Source organism: Cydia fagiglandana, chromosome 13 (assembly GCF_963556715.1).
Source record: "Cydia fagiglandana chromosome 13, ilCydFagi1.1, whole genome shotgun sequence".
NCBI lineage: Eukaryota > Metazoa > Arthropoda > Insecta > Lepidoptera > Tortricidae > Cydia > Cydia fagiglandana.
This window is the reverse complement of record NC_085944.1, coordinates 18,215,334-18,228,719: the sequence shown is the minus strand read 5'-3', so window position 1 is coordinate 18,228,719 and position 13,386 is coordinate 18,215,334. Positions and strand designations below refer to the sequence as shown.

General features: G+C 39.3%; 2 protein-coding genes across 5 annotated transcripts; one reads left to right on the top strand and one right to left on the bottom strand.

The window, feature by feature from the left end:
* The first annotated feature begins 387 nt into the window (after positions 1-387).
* Positions 388-2,345, top strand: LOC134669824 (uncharacterized). The gene is made up of 4 exons (XM_063527444.1): positions 388-1,477; positions 1,553-1,624; positions 1,986-2,075; positions 2,292-2,345. The coding sequence occupies exons 1-4, from the start codon at positions 476-478 to the stop codon at positions 2,343-2,345; spliced, it is 1,218 nt and encodes a 405-aa protein (XP_063383514.1). The 5' UTR covers positions 388-475.
* A 503-nt stretch (positions 2,346-2,848) lies between these two features.
* Positions 2,849-12,042, bottom strand: LOC134670369 (interferon-inducible double-stranded RNA-dependent protein kinase activator A homolog). 4 transcript variants are annotated; one of them, XM_063528187.1, is made up of 8 exons: positions 11,905-12,042; positions 11,267-11,470; positions 10,774-10,927; positions 9,786-9,903; positions 9,213-9,349; positions 7,405-7,565; positions 5,901-6,032; positions 2,849-4,573 (listed from the first exon to the last, which is right to left on the bottom strand). In XM_063528187.1, the coding sequence occupies exons 1-8, from the start codon at positions 11,905-11,907 to the stop codon at positions 4,325-4,327; spliced, it is 1,158 nt and encodes a 385-aa protein (XP_063384257.1). In that variant the 5' UTR covers positions 11,908-12,042; the 3' UTR covers positions 2,849-4,324. The 4 variants fall into 4 exon arrangements, with proteins under 4 accessions (XP_063384257.1, XP_063384256.1, XP_063384255.1 ...); XM_063528186.1 differs by having other exon boundaries at positions 11,818-11,985; XM_063528185.1 differs by lacking the exon at positions 11,905-12,042 and having other exon boundaries at positions 11,267-11,609.
* Between the last annotated feature and the right edge of the window lie 1,344 nt (positions 12,043-13,386).

Genomic DNA, 13,386 nt, shown 5'->3' with positions numbered 1-13,386 from the left:
ACAGTTACCTACATAGGTACAGATATAGGTATTTTACTGGACCATGTACAGTTCCATACTACACATTGCCATCGATTCGACAGTGGCTCGGCATCTTGGAAATTAGATAAAGCGGCATGGTTGTAAGCTAAAAGTGCCAAAAGTATATCATTTTAAAGATTTAGTTGGATGCACGTAAGAAGATTAATCCATTAGGTATAGGTTGCATAAGCGCATAGATGTGCTCAATGTTACATACCAACCTAGATATACTAATTAACAGTAGTGATCAGTATTAGTAGTAGGTAAATAATTATGCGTATAGATGGCTATCTATGCCCACAATCAATTACTCAGAGTGGTTACTCTGAGTATATAATGTATTGCTGACTAGTCTGATGACCAATGCTTTCACACGCGGTAGTAAAAATTGTGCAATTGTACCACTTAACAGCACTGCGGTTTCCACGAGTAATAGATAGATCAACCTTAAAAGATGTTAACTTCACTACGACTGTACTTCTCCCCATTTCTGAGACGCAACGAAGAATTATCCTTGCTGCAAATTTTCAAACCTCTATACCTAGTGTTATGTCTTTTTGGACTTATCCCCTGTTCAATCGATCTGCCAAAAGAAAAGAGAAACTGCATAATTTTGCAAAAATCCTGTTTTAACCGCTCACTTTGCGCCGTTTTTATCCTACTTGTTGTTTACATATTTTGTGGACTCCACGTACATCAAGTAATTACATCAAAAGAAGATAATGTTCTTGCTGAAGGCGCTATGGCAAAAGCCAACTACGTAATTGAATTAACTACAGCAGTTCTCTTCTGTACTTCTGCATATTTCTCCGTTTATTGTAAGAAGGATGTATATGTGTCAATGTTCAGGGACATCATTCGAGCCTGGGATGGTCTGCATCATGTTAATAGAGACATAATTTTAGGTCGTCTGCGCATCCAAGTCAACTGTGTAGTTTTCGGAAGTCTGATACTGATTTTGATCACGCTTACGGTCATAACTTTCACAGGGCAATCCAGTTTATGGAAAAGAATATTGATAACGTTTTCTTTCGATATACCCGAGATGATACAATTTATTGTACTAGCTTTTTATTTTGTATTTATTTTGATGGTAGACGCATTGTTGAAGAATATCGAGAGTCATTGCAAGATGTTCAAGAAATTCCGGAGAATCATCAAGGGATCGAAAGCGGAATTGGTGCGAATACCTGTAACGCTGTCTCAGATGCAGACTGTGTACGTGAAAGCAATGCGCGTCAAGAGACAGATAAATGAGGTGTTCCAAGCTCCAATCCTGTTTACTCTGCTACAGTGCTTTCACACGATCGTCAGTGAGTCTTGCGACATGTGCTTGGGGCTATTTTATAAAGGCAACTTTAGCGTTCACAACATCATTGAATGCTCCTTTTGGGTTATGTTACAATTGATAAAGGTTTTCGTGTTGGCCCGGTCGGGAAGCTTATTGAAATCAGAGGTAGGTACTAGTTTAAACTGAGAAGTTTGCAGAATAGATGGCTCATTTTCATTAGGTACTTGTATTTGCTTCCAGGCTGACAAAATCGGACGTGTAATCCATGACATTCCAAATAGTGAAGAAGAAGACATAGATCTATTCGTGGAGGTAAATTTTCCCTATCGAATTCCTTGTATTTTTAACCCCCGACGCAAAAAGGGGGGTCGCAAAACAAAGATAAATTTGCAGGGTTTTTTATAGCAGATGCAAGTGTTATAGAAGTTTGACGCTTAAAATAATCACATGCTATAACAATCACTGCAGAGTTAGTTATCTTGGTCCGACTCTAACGTTTGTCTGTGGCATCGTAGCTCTCAAACGGATTGACCGATTTCGATGCAGTTTTTTACGTGAAAGCAAGTTTCTTTGCGGTGGTTTTAAGCTATGCTTGATAAAAATCGATCCAGCAGTATGAAGAGTATCAGCTATTTTCCAAAATAATTTAAACGGAAACCTTTTTTGTCCTCAGATCCAACATTTTTCGAATTTGATGAATTATCATGATACCGAGATTAGCATTTACGGCTATTTTCTACTAGAAGCGCCGCTCATGTTTGATGTAAGTTCAGAAAAACGTCATTCGGAGTAGTAGAAATGATGATGAAGCCATTTAATTATTCAGTGCAACTTTAGTGCCATTGGCCATCAATCATAACCAATCTATATCGTAATAGGTCATTGCCCTAGTTGCGAAATAAAATGCATGGAGAGAACTTTTCTAACTTTATGGAAGCTTTCCGAAACTACCTATCTATATTTTTGCCGCCTGTTTCAGATGGTTGCCGCAGCAGCGATGTACTTAGTGATCCTCGTACAATTTACTGAATAAGCAAGAAATATTCAAGTAGCTTTACTCATTGTTTTATCGCTATAAACATACACGGTGTTCAGGTGTTGCAATGTTTTTTTTACAAGCTTTTATTTACTTTTACCTGACCGTTGTCTGTTTGTCGGTCTGTAATCAAATCTTGCAAGTTAAATTTGATCCACTTCCCGGTTTCCGACTGAGCTGAAATTTTGCATGCATGTAAAAATCGGATGACAATGCAATATTATGGTACCATCGAGCTGATCTGATGATGGAGACAGGTGGCCATAGGAACCCTGTGATGAAACAACGCAACCTAATTAGGGGTTTTTAGAATTGTCTCGATGAGTATTCGTAGTCTGTCGTAACAAAAGTACAGTCAGCGATAAAAGCTTGTACCAAAAATGAAATTTTTGCCAAAAACTTATTTAATTTGTCATTTTCTAGTGTCATGTCATATATTAGCCCAAATCTAGTTCTACGGGTTTTGTGCTAACGAGGCAGATGGTAAATAAAACAGAAAATATAGTTAAGCAACATCAAAATTTTATTGTAATTAGAGCAAACAGTGCATTGACAAAATTATATCTTACTGCATTTAAAATAAACAAAACGTACATCTATGCAAATATGAATTCAAAGTGTTCACAATAGTGACATTATTCTACAATAGTTATCCTTGAGATTAATCACAAGAAGTAAAACCAAGACTCACTAAACACAAAAATAAACAACTACGCCCCTCTGGGAGTACAATATTTAGTCGGTCTTGGTTGAACAGAACTCCAATCCTTTACTCTGATAAGTTTTTTCCAACTTGAACAGTGCGACGGTAGGGCAGGTGGACACACCATTCAATTTAAAAGAAACTCGGTGCGCAGAACCCTCGTATGTGCCGAGACTCGTCCTCCGAGCACGAACGACGATACTGAACAGGTACTAATGTTACAACCTCTATACTTTGCATTAAAATAATGCCCATTTTCACAGGCAAGGGATCCTAACTCCGCAACCGCTTATACCAGTGATATATTCACTCTGACACTAAGTTCTCAGCTTCCCTGCAAAGTTTTCCATCATGCGTTCAAAAGAAAACCTCAGTGACTGGTTTAAAATATAACTAAATTATTCGCGATCCTGCCACCACTCGAGTGTTCTGCAGAATCCAACCCTTGCACTTTGTAAGAAGTTCTAGTTCAGTTCAAGTAAAGGACCACATCTGGGAGCTTGTTACAAAGCAAAGGCCGGCCGGTTCGTCAACAAGACATTACATTACTAGCTGAGAATTCATTTTCCGTTTAATGCTCAGCATGTTGATTTCATAACACACCAGACTAAACGTAACCACAAGTAGATCTGTTAAGGAAAAAATATAATAGGCTTTGCCATGATTACTATAATATAGGTACATTAAAAGCTAAAATTATGTTTTTTTTTCCTTGATAATAACGATCGTTTTAGATATGAATTTAAAAACATGCCTAGAATAATGCTGAATATTAAACTGGAAATATTATAGTCCACACTTTTTTTTTACATTTTATACTTATTTTTTATATTTTTTTTGTATTTTTTGTTTTTTTTTAAGTAATTTCCACGCTGGGAAAATTACACTAATTCTATGCAAAGTATAGCTTGTATTATGTTATATGACCACTCCATACTTTGTTTCATTATGTTTACGGGCTATGCGATTTACCCTCGCACGTTGGCAGTAGTAGTACAAGTGAGAGTTCACTTGCTGAAATAATTTATTTAAAACAAACATAGGAATCGAACGCGAGAATAATAAATAAAATCACAAGTAAGATACTGCAAACGTGCCAGTTATAAAGCATAGCCCGAAGCGCTACAGGCAGTGTCGCATGCCATGTTCAAATGGGAAGTGGTGACGAGGAGTGTCGACTCAAACCTAGCGACATCGGCCCGGGGAGGCGTGAGGCGACAATTCATTGGGAAAATTGATAGGCCCCTTGGCCGGTGTCGCTCGGCTTGGACATTCACTTCTTGGTCATGATCTTGAGGTACTCGAGCGCGTTCTGCGCGGCGGAGGCCTGCGCGTCCTTGCTGCTGAGCCCGTTGCCGTAGCACACCGCCACGGGCAGCGTGGACAGCTGCACGAGGCACTGGCTGCGCCCCGTCATCGACTTCTCCTCGATGTCCACGTACGTCACCTCGAACGACTGCTCCGACGCGATCTCCTGCAGGAACTGGACGAAGTTGAAGTCCTTGTTGTTCAGCGGGGTCACCTGGAAAGATTAAAGAGTACTTTGAAGATAGATTGTTATTATCAAACTGCACAACGGGACTTAATCGCGTATTTAAGTTTTAAGATTTACCTCCGACGTTTCGAGGACGGCGTTGTCCTCGTGGTCTCGGAGAAGAGCCCACGTCTTCTCCGAGACCACGAAAAAAACCACGAGAAAATGAATAAGTTCTGAGACAATTCTATAAAAAGACAATATCACCGAACATTTGGAAGTTGTTGATAAAATTAAAACGAATAGAAAAGTATGCATGTATAACAATCATCGTTTAACCACCTCGTAGTTAGAAATCGCTCAGAACAAAACACATTACAATCAATAACAATCTAATTTAAACTTTCACGATTATTAAACATTATCAAACTGCACAACGGGACTTAATCGCGTATTTAAGTTTTAAGATTTACCTCCGACGTTTCGAGGACGGCGTTGTCCTCGTGGTCTCGGAGAAGAGCCCACGTCTTCTCCGAGACCACGGGGACAACGCCGTCCTCGAAACGTCGGAGGTAAATCTTAAAACTTAAATACGCGATTAAGTCCCGTTGTGCAGTTTGATAATGTTTAATAATCGTGAAAGTTTAAATTAGATTGTTATTGATTGTAATGTGTTTTGTTCTGAGCGATTTCTAACTACGAGGTGGTTAAACGATGATTGTTATACATGCATACTTTTCTATTCGTTTTAATTTTATCAACAACTTCCAAATGTTCGGTGATATTGTCTTTTTATAGAATTGTCTCAGAACTTATTCATTTTACCCAAAATCTGGCCCCTTTACAAACTACGAAAAGGTAGTGATCATCCAAAGAACTACAATAACTATACAAGTATACGCTGAAATTGTACTTAGGTTTATAGACAAGTTTTACAGTAATATCAGCACAACTAAAACCAGACAGCACATAAAATATCATTTGAATATAGGGGTTGCATAAAGGGGTACACGAACAATTTAAAGAATTGATGTTTAACACATTCACTGCCCCCAACGCACATGTGCGTTCACCGTCATACAAGTTTGTTCCTAGGCCACGCCCCCTGGCAGTGAATGCGTTAACAAACATCCAATAACATCAATAAATGACCCCATTAATAGCAGAATTGAAATATCACTGTGTGAATTGTTTATTTTCTAGAAAAAACTCAAGTTTTTTGAGTCATCCCAGGAAAGTAACAAATATTTCCTGCTGTTATTCACGTGATTTTAAAAATAAAAGCGTTCCAATCGAACATTGGAAGTCGGTTACAATCACTTATCACATAAACAACAACCAAAGCCCATGCATAATAATAAAAAATCTTGCATACCTGCAACTTGGCCAGGTTGGGGCCGACAGACTGTTTCAGATGCTTGTGAAACTGTGACACCTTGTGGCTGTGACTGGTAGTCAGAGTGGAGATTTTACTGTCTTTCAGGTCGGCGTAGCGGGCCGCCACTCCCTAAAACATAACACGATTATGAGCTGCGAATTCACGAGGGGACAATATGTAATGCGACGATTGGTAGAGAATTTAGAAGAATTGCTAGACTGATTTTATGGCAATTACGCATAACACACTATAGTGGGTATTTTATGTATTTATTTAAAATTTATTGCACAAAGAAAAATTTACAAATGGCGGACTTTTATTGTGTTGATACTATATTTAAAACTAAGCAAATTGAGCTTTAAACCTTATTAATATTACTAGTATTGTAATATATATTTATGCGAAATTGAAATTTATTTGAGTAAGCAAGCATTGTTAAAATCGACGGCATTTGTTGCGATGACAATTAAACTTAACTGAATCTCAAAAGTATTTTGGAACAGACTGAAAGATGATTCTTTAGTCCTAAAAGACATTGTAATTTTAAGAAAAATATTTTAAGTTGTAAAGCAGTAGCATATTATTTGAGTAGACCTCAAGGTCAAAAGCACTGTAGAATTATATGTGATGTTGCCAGATATGTCAACTTCAATTTTTCTACTTCTCTCAGTCGCAGAACATTCTGTCACCCAATGAATTCCCGGCTTGAGAACAGACCAGTGGCTTGCTAGTCTGTCGCCGACCGAAAGATAGTAAATCACCTGGCCAAGTGCTAACCCTTACAGCTGAATGAGACAAAGGAGCCACTCGCATCATGGCTGTTAATCAATTTGGAAAAAGTTTTAGTTGTTAGTTACACGGGATTAACACAATTTAATATTTTAGAGCAACAATACTTAAAGCTTTTAGACACCAATAATGAACTAAGCTTGTATTTATAAAGGCGGAATTCCACCAGTGTGCGACACTGCGGCAAAAGCAGTTTTGTACTAAACATACTAGTGAAAATGCACACTAAGGTGGAATCCCGCCTTAAAGGTATAAAATTCACTCAATAATCTTCAAACCAGTGACATTTTACATGAAATGTCGCTAGCAGTTTAAGTTTAATTATTGTTGCCTTTCAAAAGGTTATAAGTTTTATTAGAGAATTGTAGTGTTTGTCTCTGGAAAATATAGTTAAACTGCACAATGAAAACCATTTCTATAATTATGAGAACGTCTCTTTTTTGTTGGGTAAAGTTTTTACCTTGCCGATGTAGAGATGTAGTGTATAATTATTTTCCATGGTATTTTCACGGAAACGTACGAACGTGTCCTGCTGTTTCAGTCAAACTCGGTACAAAAAGTACTGACGTTGAAGTAGCATGACAAATACGAACGTTTCTGTTATATATTGTCATGTGGATAGATAGCAAGCCAGCACACGTACGTAACAGTTTCCGAGAAAATACGATGGAAAACAATGATACACTACATCTTTACAATAATGTGTCGTTACCTCCTCATCGGGCTGGAAGGACTCCGGGGGGTTGTCCTGCAGCGCTTGCCACATCTTGTAGGCGGCTTGGCGCTTGGCGAGCTTCTTGGACTTGCCGGTGCCCACCTCGCGCCGCTTCAGCAGCGTGCAGATGATCGTGAACTGGCGCTCGTGCGGGAGGCCTGTACAAATAAATAAATATTATGGGATAACACAACACCACACACAAATCGACCTATTCCTACAGTAAGCACAGTAATGCCGGCTACACACGTAACTATAAATCGTAGCGATTAAACTGTGCAGTCCGATTTGCGCAGTTTTATCTACCGTGTGTATGACAAATTGTTACGATAATCGACGACGATTTGTCATACACACGGTAGATAAAACTGCGCAAATCGGACTGCACAGTTTAATCGCTACGATTTATAGTTAACGTGTGTAGCCGGGGTAAGACGTTTTCACATTGTCTGATCCTAAATCTGCGTAGTCAGGCCGCGGGGGCGCGCCAGGGCGCCGTCTTCAGCGGTCACGCACACTACAACAAGCATTATGCCTACACATACACCCACAAACAAATATAGATCCGACAACTGACGGTTTCGGTCATGTCGGGGGCCTAAATTATCGGAAGCACCTGTCCGATATCGGATGCCGGAAGACGAAAACTTTCTCATAGGCGAACACAGGAGGAGAGTGCCATATGACATTAAATCCACCTTTTTTGCGTTATCTATCGTTTTTTAGTAATAATGATTTATTAAATGAATAAATAAATACACAAAAACAAGTGTGTCTTACATCTTACTACCTACCGACATCCGATATCGGATCGGACAGTGTGAAAATGCTCTAAGGCTGATGTTGTGGGTACTAGACAGAGTAAAGCACTTCACTACCGACTAGGCTAGGAGGCAGTTGACACGACCGTAAAGGTAAAAGCTCGCCTAAAATATGTGGAAATCAAACTAATATGTGCAAATAGTTCTATCAACATTTCAGGGTTGCACACTAGTGGATCGATTCTGAAAAATGAATGAATGGGAACATTACCCAACCCCTGTTCATATTTTATGTACAAGAATATTGTTCTCATAAAGCATCAAAAATGTATACATTCTCAAAGTGAATAAAAAATTTAAAACAACCAGTTTTATATTACAAAACATTACTGATGTATAGTCATTTGTTTTCAGGTGTCTTAATACGGTATAAACTTTGCCCATTAACCCTTTGACCACCAAAGACCTCAGGGTGAATCAACTTGTTCTTGTCACTAGTTGCCATGGTTACGGTCTCCTGGGTCACTCCTAAAATACTAGTTTTTTCGTATTTAAATGAACCAAACTTGAATTTGTTGGTAGTTATAAGGCCTTTACATTATGGGACACCTACTAAGCACGTTTGTAGAACATGGTACAGCAGTTCTTCTAACAAACTATGCTACTATGGTCTCCTGGCTGATGGGACAGAATAACAACAAGAAATAGTTGATCGACCCTCAAAATAACGCGCGTAGCTACAGCCCAATTTCAACCTACGTGTATTGCGAAAAGGTTCACAATGACGCACCGCGTACGATAGGCGTACGTTCAAAAGGGGCAAGCAGGAAGCAGTCAAGTATCTGAAATGTATTTCCTGTAAATAAAGCCTGATTTAGACTGCGCGCGAACTCGTATGCGATTTTAGTTACATTGAGGACATCCAAATTCATCCATTCAGCCGACCAATCAAACCGCAACCGCAATGTAATGAAGCTCGCTTGCAAGTTCTCGCACCGTCTACATGAGCCTTAATAAAATTAATCAAATCTGACTGCCACTTACGTCTATTGACATTGTCATCATTCTCAGCATGGTAAGATGGCGGCGGCCAGAAGCGAGACATGCAGAGCTCCTGCAGCCAGCCCACCGGGTTGCCCATCAGCTTGTCTTCAAACGACGTCACCACAGCACCACCAGTACTGTGAGAAAGAGGACAAATCAGTACTAGTGTGTCACAGAATTGGGTAATACATAGTACGGTCGAAAGTATTAATTTATGGTCAATTTCGTGCCTTGTCACAGTGACAATCAATATGAAAATCGCTAGAGACCTCATACTATTGTAACTGTGACAAGGTATAAAATGGGTCATAAATTAAAACTTTTGACTGTACTTTACGATACTAGTGCGAAAAGTAGGAAATGATGGTTAATGGTGTGATGACCACTCATCACATGTGAAGTGGACCTTATGTGTTAGCCACTATTGGAATATGAAGGCATAAGTCTTGGAAACACAAGAAGTATTAAGGTGCATCCACACTGCAGTTAACTTTTTTAGAGCAACTATGCAATGCGGTAACAATTTTACAGTACAGTATAGATGCACCTTTAAGAAAAGTTGGAACTACTTACGTCTCAGGCACAGTTCCATTAGCTGGCGGGTCAGCCGGGGCAGCACCAGTCAGCTTGTCAAGCAGAGCCTTGGCTGCGGAGTGCTTGGCCTCCTTCTTGGAGCGCCCAGTGCCCATAGCTATTCACAAAAAATATTGATATAGCAAAAAGAGTACTACTTTCTATATTTAGGAGCTTAATGCTTTAAGACTCCTAAGTTCATAAACATATTTTTTTTTTGTATTCTTAAAATTTGTCAATTATTGAAAGAGGACGATTTTTTTTAAGTCAAGACAACCATACAATAGTTATCTGTTTTACGAGGGGGCAAAGGTTTTGTTTAACCGCTCGTGCTAATATTGATACCCGAGCAAGCGAAAGATTGCAAAATTGAACCACGAGCGTAGCGAGTGGTTCGAAAAATGGAATCATGAGCGTTTCGAGGGTTTCAAAGCACAAGGGTTAAACAAAATTTGCCCCCGAGTGAAACACAAAATTTTACACCACTCCAACCGGAAGCAAATATTAAATGTAAAATATCAAACAAAATCAAATCCAAATGAATGTTATTAAATATTTATGATCCAAAATTATTATTTGAAAGTCAATTCTACCAGCAAACATAAGAAATGAACTCAAAATTTGCATTTGATTACTTTGCCTCACATGTGAATAAAATGCAACTTATCTGCAAGCTATCCGTTTTTGAAGTGCAAAGTAAGCCTTTCCGAGCTGGTGTGGTGAAAATTTTTGTGAATTGAGCCAGTTTATGTGGTCAAGATCAGCTGTTTTGTTATGAAAGAAGTATTTGAGTTACCTATTGCAAGTTTTTTTATCAGAGTAATGCAGAATCACTAATTGGTAATATGCAAATGTCAGAAGGTTACTGTGAGGCAATAAAGGTAAAAATTATCTACAAAAAGCCTATTTTACTACCAATGTAGAGAATAAATCAGTATTTTTCATGTTCTGGGTGAAAATAGTCAAGACATCTATGTGATTTACTCACCAACAAGATCAGCGACGGTCACTCGATAACGGAATGTAGGTTCATGGATCATGCCCTCAATCTGCACCAGTTCATACTTAGGCACGGTTCCTCGGCGAGCCAACAGCTCTTGGAGAACCGACACCGGAGTCTTCATCGGGAGAGATTCCATTTCCTATTGGATAAGTATAAAATAATAAATGAAAGATTGCTACTGATTTGACCATAATAGTTTGCAGTTTGAATCTTGGTTGAGAAGTCAATAATTTATGAAACTGTATGCTGAGTACAGTCTTGTAATTCAACCGTATCAGCAGCACAATCATTTTAACCAGTCATTTATTCTATTATTTAAGATGACAAGTATAAGAGTCTATTACTTACTGTTGTCTGGTTCAACAAAAGATGCTAATGATACACTAAGGCTGCCTGCATCGTGATGATGAAGTGGTACTGTACAATGACTGGTAAAAAACGATACATAATCATAAAAGAGGGTAGGGTAGGTACTTACTCTCTTAGCAGCCTCGTCTAACGGAAGTCTCTCCAAGTTGTTGGGCGGTTTCGGGCGGTTGTTGTAGCGGCGGCGCGGCCCGTGCTGTGCGTGCTCGCCGTCCGGGCCCGCTCCGTGCACGGGCATCCCGTGCACGACTCCCGGCACTCCGCCGTGCACGACGCCGACCGCTCCCGGGTGCGGGTGAACTACGCCTCCCTCCATCTGCATCGACCGAATCATTACAAACACCGATCACACAACTAATACGAGCATTCACTAGTCAATTTCTAACACTGTAACACGCTAAATACGATCACTTCGTGGCAAAATTAAGTTTGTCACATGTGACACGGACGGCGGCCATTACAGTACATCAAGATGGCTCCATAATGGCATGCCGGACGGCGGACAGCCGGTATATTAATAACCCTAAAATTATTAAAATTGTATCACTTATAAATGCTAATATATAGGTTAAGATGAAATATAATAAATTACATGGTGGTAAATGATGCAAATATACTAAAAAAGAGAAGATAAAAGAAATAGGTTAAAATGACATCGCGTACCTTCATATTATGCTTGGTGCTATTAGAAGAAGAAATAATGGGACGGCGTTAATATTAATAAACTAATGAAAGCCGGTAAATACTGACCATAAAATAAGGAATAACGAATAACTTCAACGAGCAGCCAAACGCTTTCGGCTTTGATGAGGTCTGCACAGGCGCACACCGATCACCGACCCCGCGCACAGATTATCTATAACTACATAGATAAAGGTTACATCAATCAAATCAACCACAGACTATAATGGCCTCTACAAACGTCGCGATAGTCGTATGCGATTTGTAATACATTGCGGCATTTGATCGATCGATTAACAGCCGTAACAAACTAACGCACTACAGCGCGACTTTGATTTGCCGGATCCATAAGTGAGAGCGAGAATGAAATATCAGTTTAAGTGGCGACAAGGACGTTGAAAATGCGTTGACAGTTCTACGTATTGCTGCGTCCTTGTTGGCTCTTTCTCGCTCCCACTTAGGGTCCCCCCACATCTGGCGTCTTTCGAGCGTCGGCGTCTACAATTCTATGGCCGACGTCGACACAACGTCGACGCAGCGTCGACGCAACTGCGCAGCGACGTCATTTTCCATAGCGCTGGACCGACGCCGACAGACGCCGACGCTCGAAAGACGCCAGATGTGGCGGGGCCTCGTCACACCACGTACTCGTTTTAGATATCATTGGATAAGAGAATAATAATTTTATTGATAGTAGAGCCAGTGCGGAAAGAGAAAAGTCGTAGAATGTATTGGACCCCATACATTTCACGAATATTCTCTTTCCGCAAACTCTAGTTACTCTATGGTAAGGTAGGAGCTAGTGCTGCACTCTACCGGCAGAAAATTGCAGTAATACCCCCTATTATACAGGGTGTTTGGTACATCGTTTGCCAAATTAAAACGGCAGATAGGTTGAGCATTTGCTATCTTCTGAGACCTAGAAATTATTAATTTGGCGTATTTTTTTTTCACTTCTATGCCAGTTTTTCGTAAATTTCAAGTTTTTATTTGCATAGTAATAGTAAAAAAAAAACATGGCCAATTTTGTTTTTCTAGGCATGAGTAGACAGCAAATGACTCAACCTATCTGCCGATGTACCAAACGATGTACCAAACACCCTGTATTACCAGAGAGGATATAGGATAGAGGATATACGGAGTTATATATGTCTCTGATATTACCAATAGAGTATAATATAAGTATAGAAAGAGTGGTAACTCCATACATCAGTTTTCTTACCAAAACGCCCGTTATTTCGTAGTCGATATCTAGCGTCATGTAGCGGAATTTATCAGTACCAATCAGTACTAAACTAGTTGTCAATAAATGTCTATAGTCTCAGCGAACGAAAACTCAACAATTTTCAGCTAATATTATAACAGGATTAACTGGAAGTCTATTTTCAACCCTATCTGCTTATTATATTATTAGTTGTAAATTGTTTTAGTATAAGTACCTACATTATTCGTCAGTAGCTACACTTGTGACATCTGTGGCCTATTTTATAAAGCTACAAGTTACAATTTACAAGCGGAAGTCTCTTTCTAACTCCATGTGTTAGAACGAGA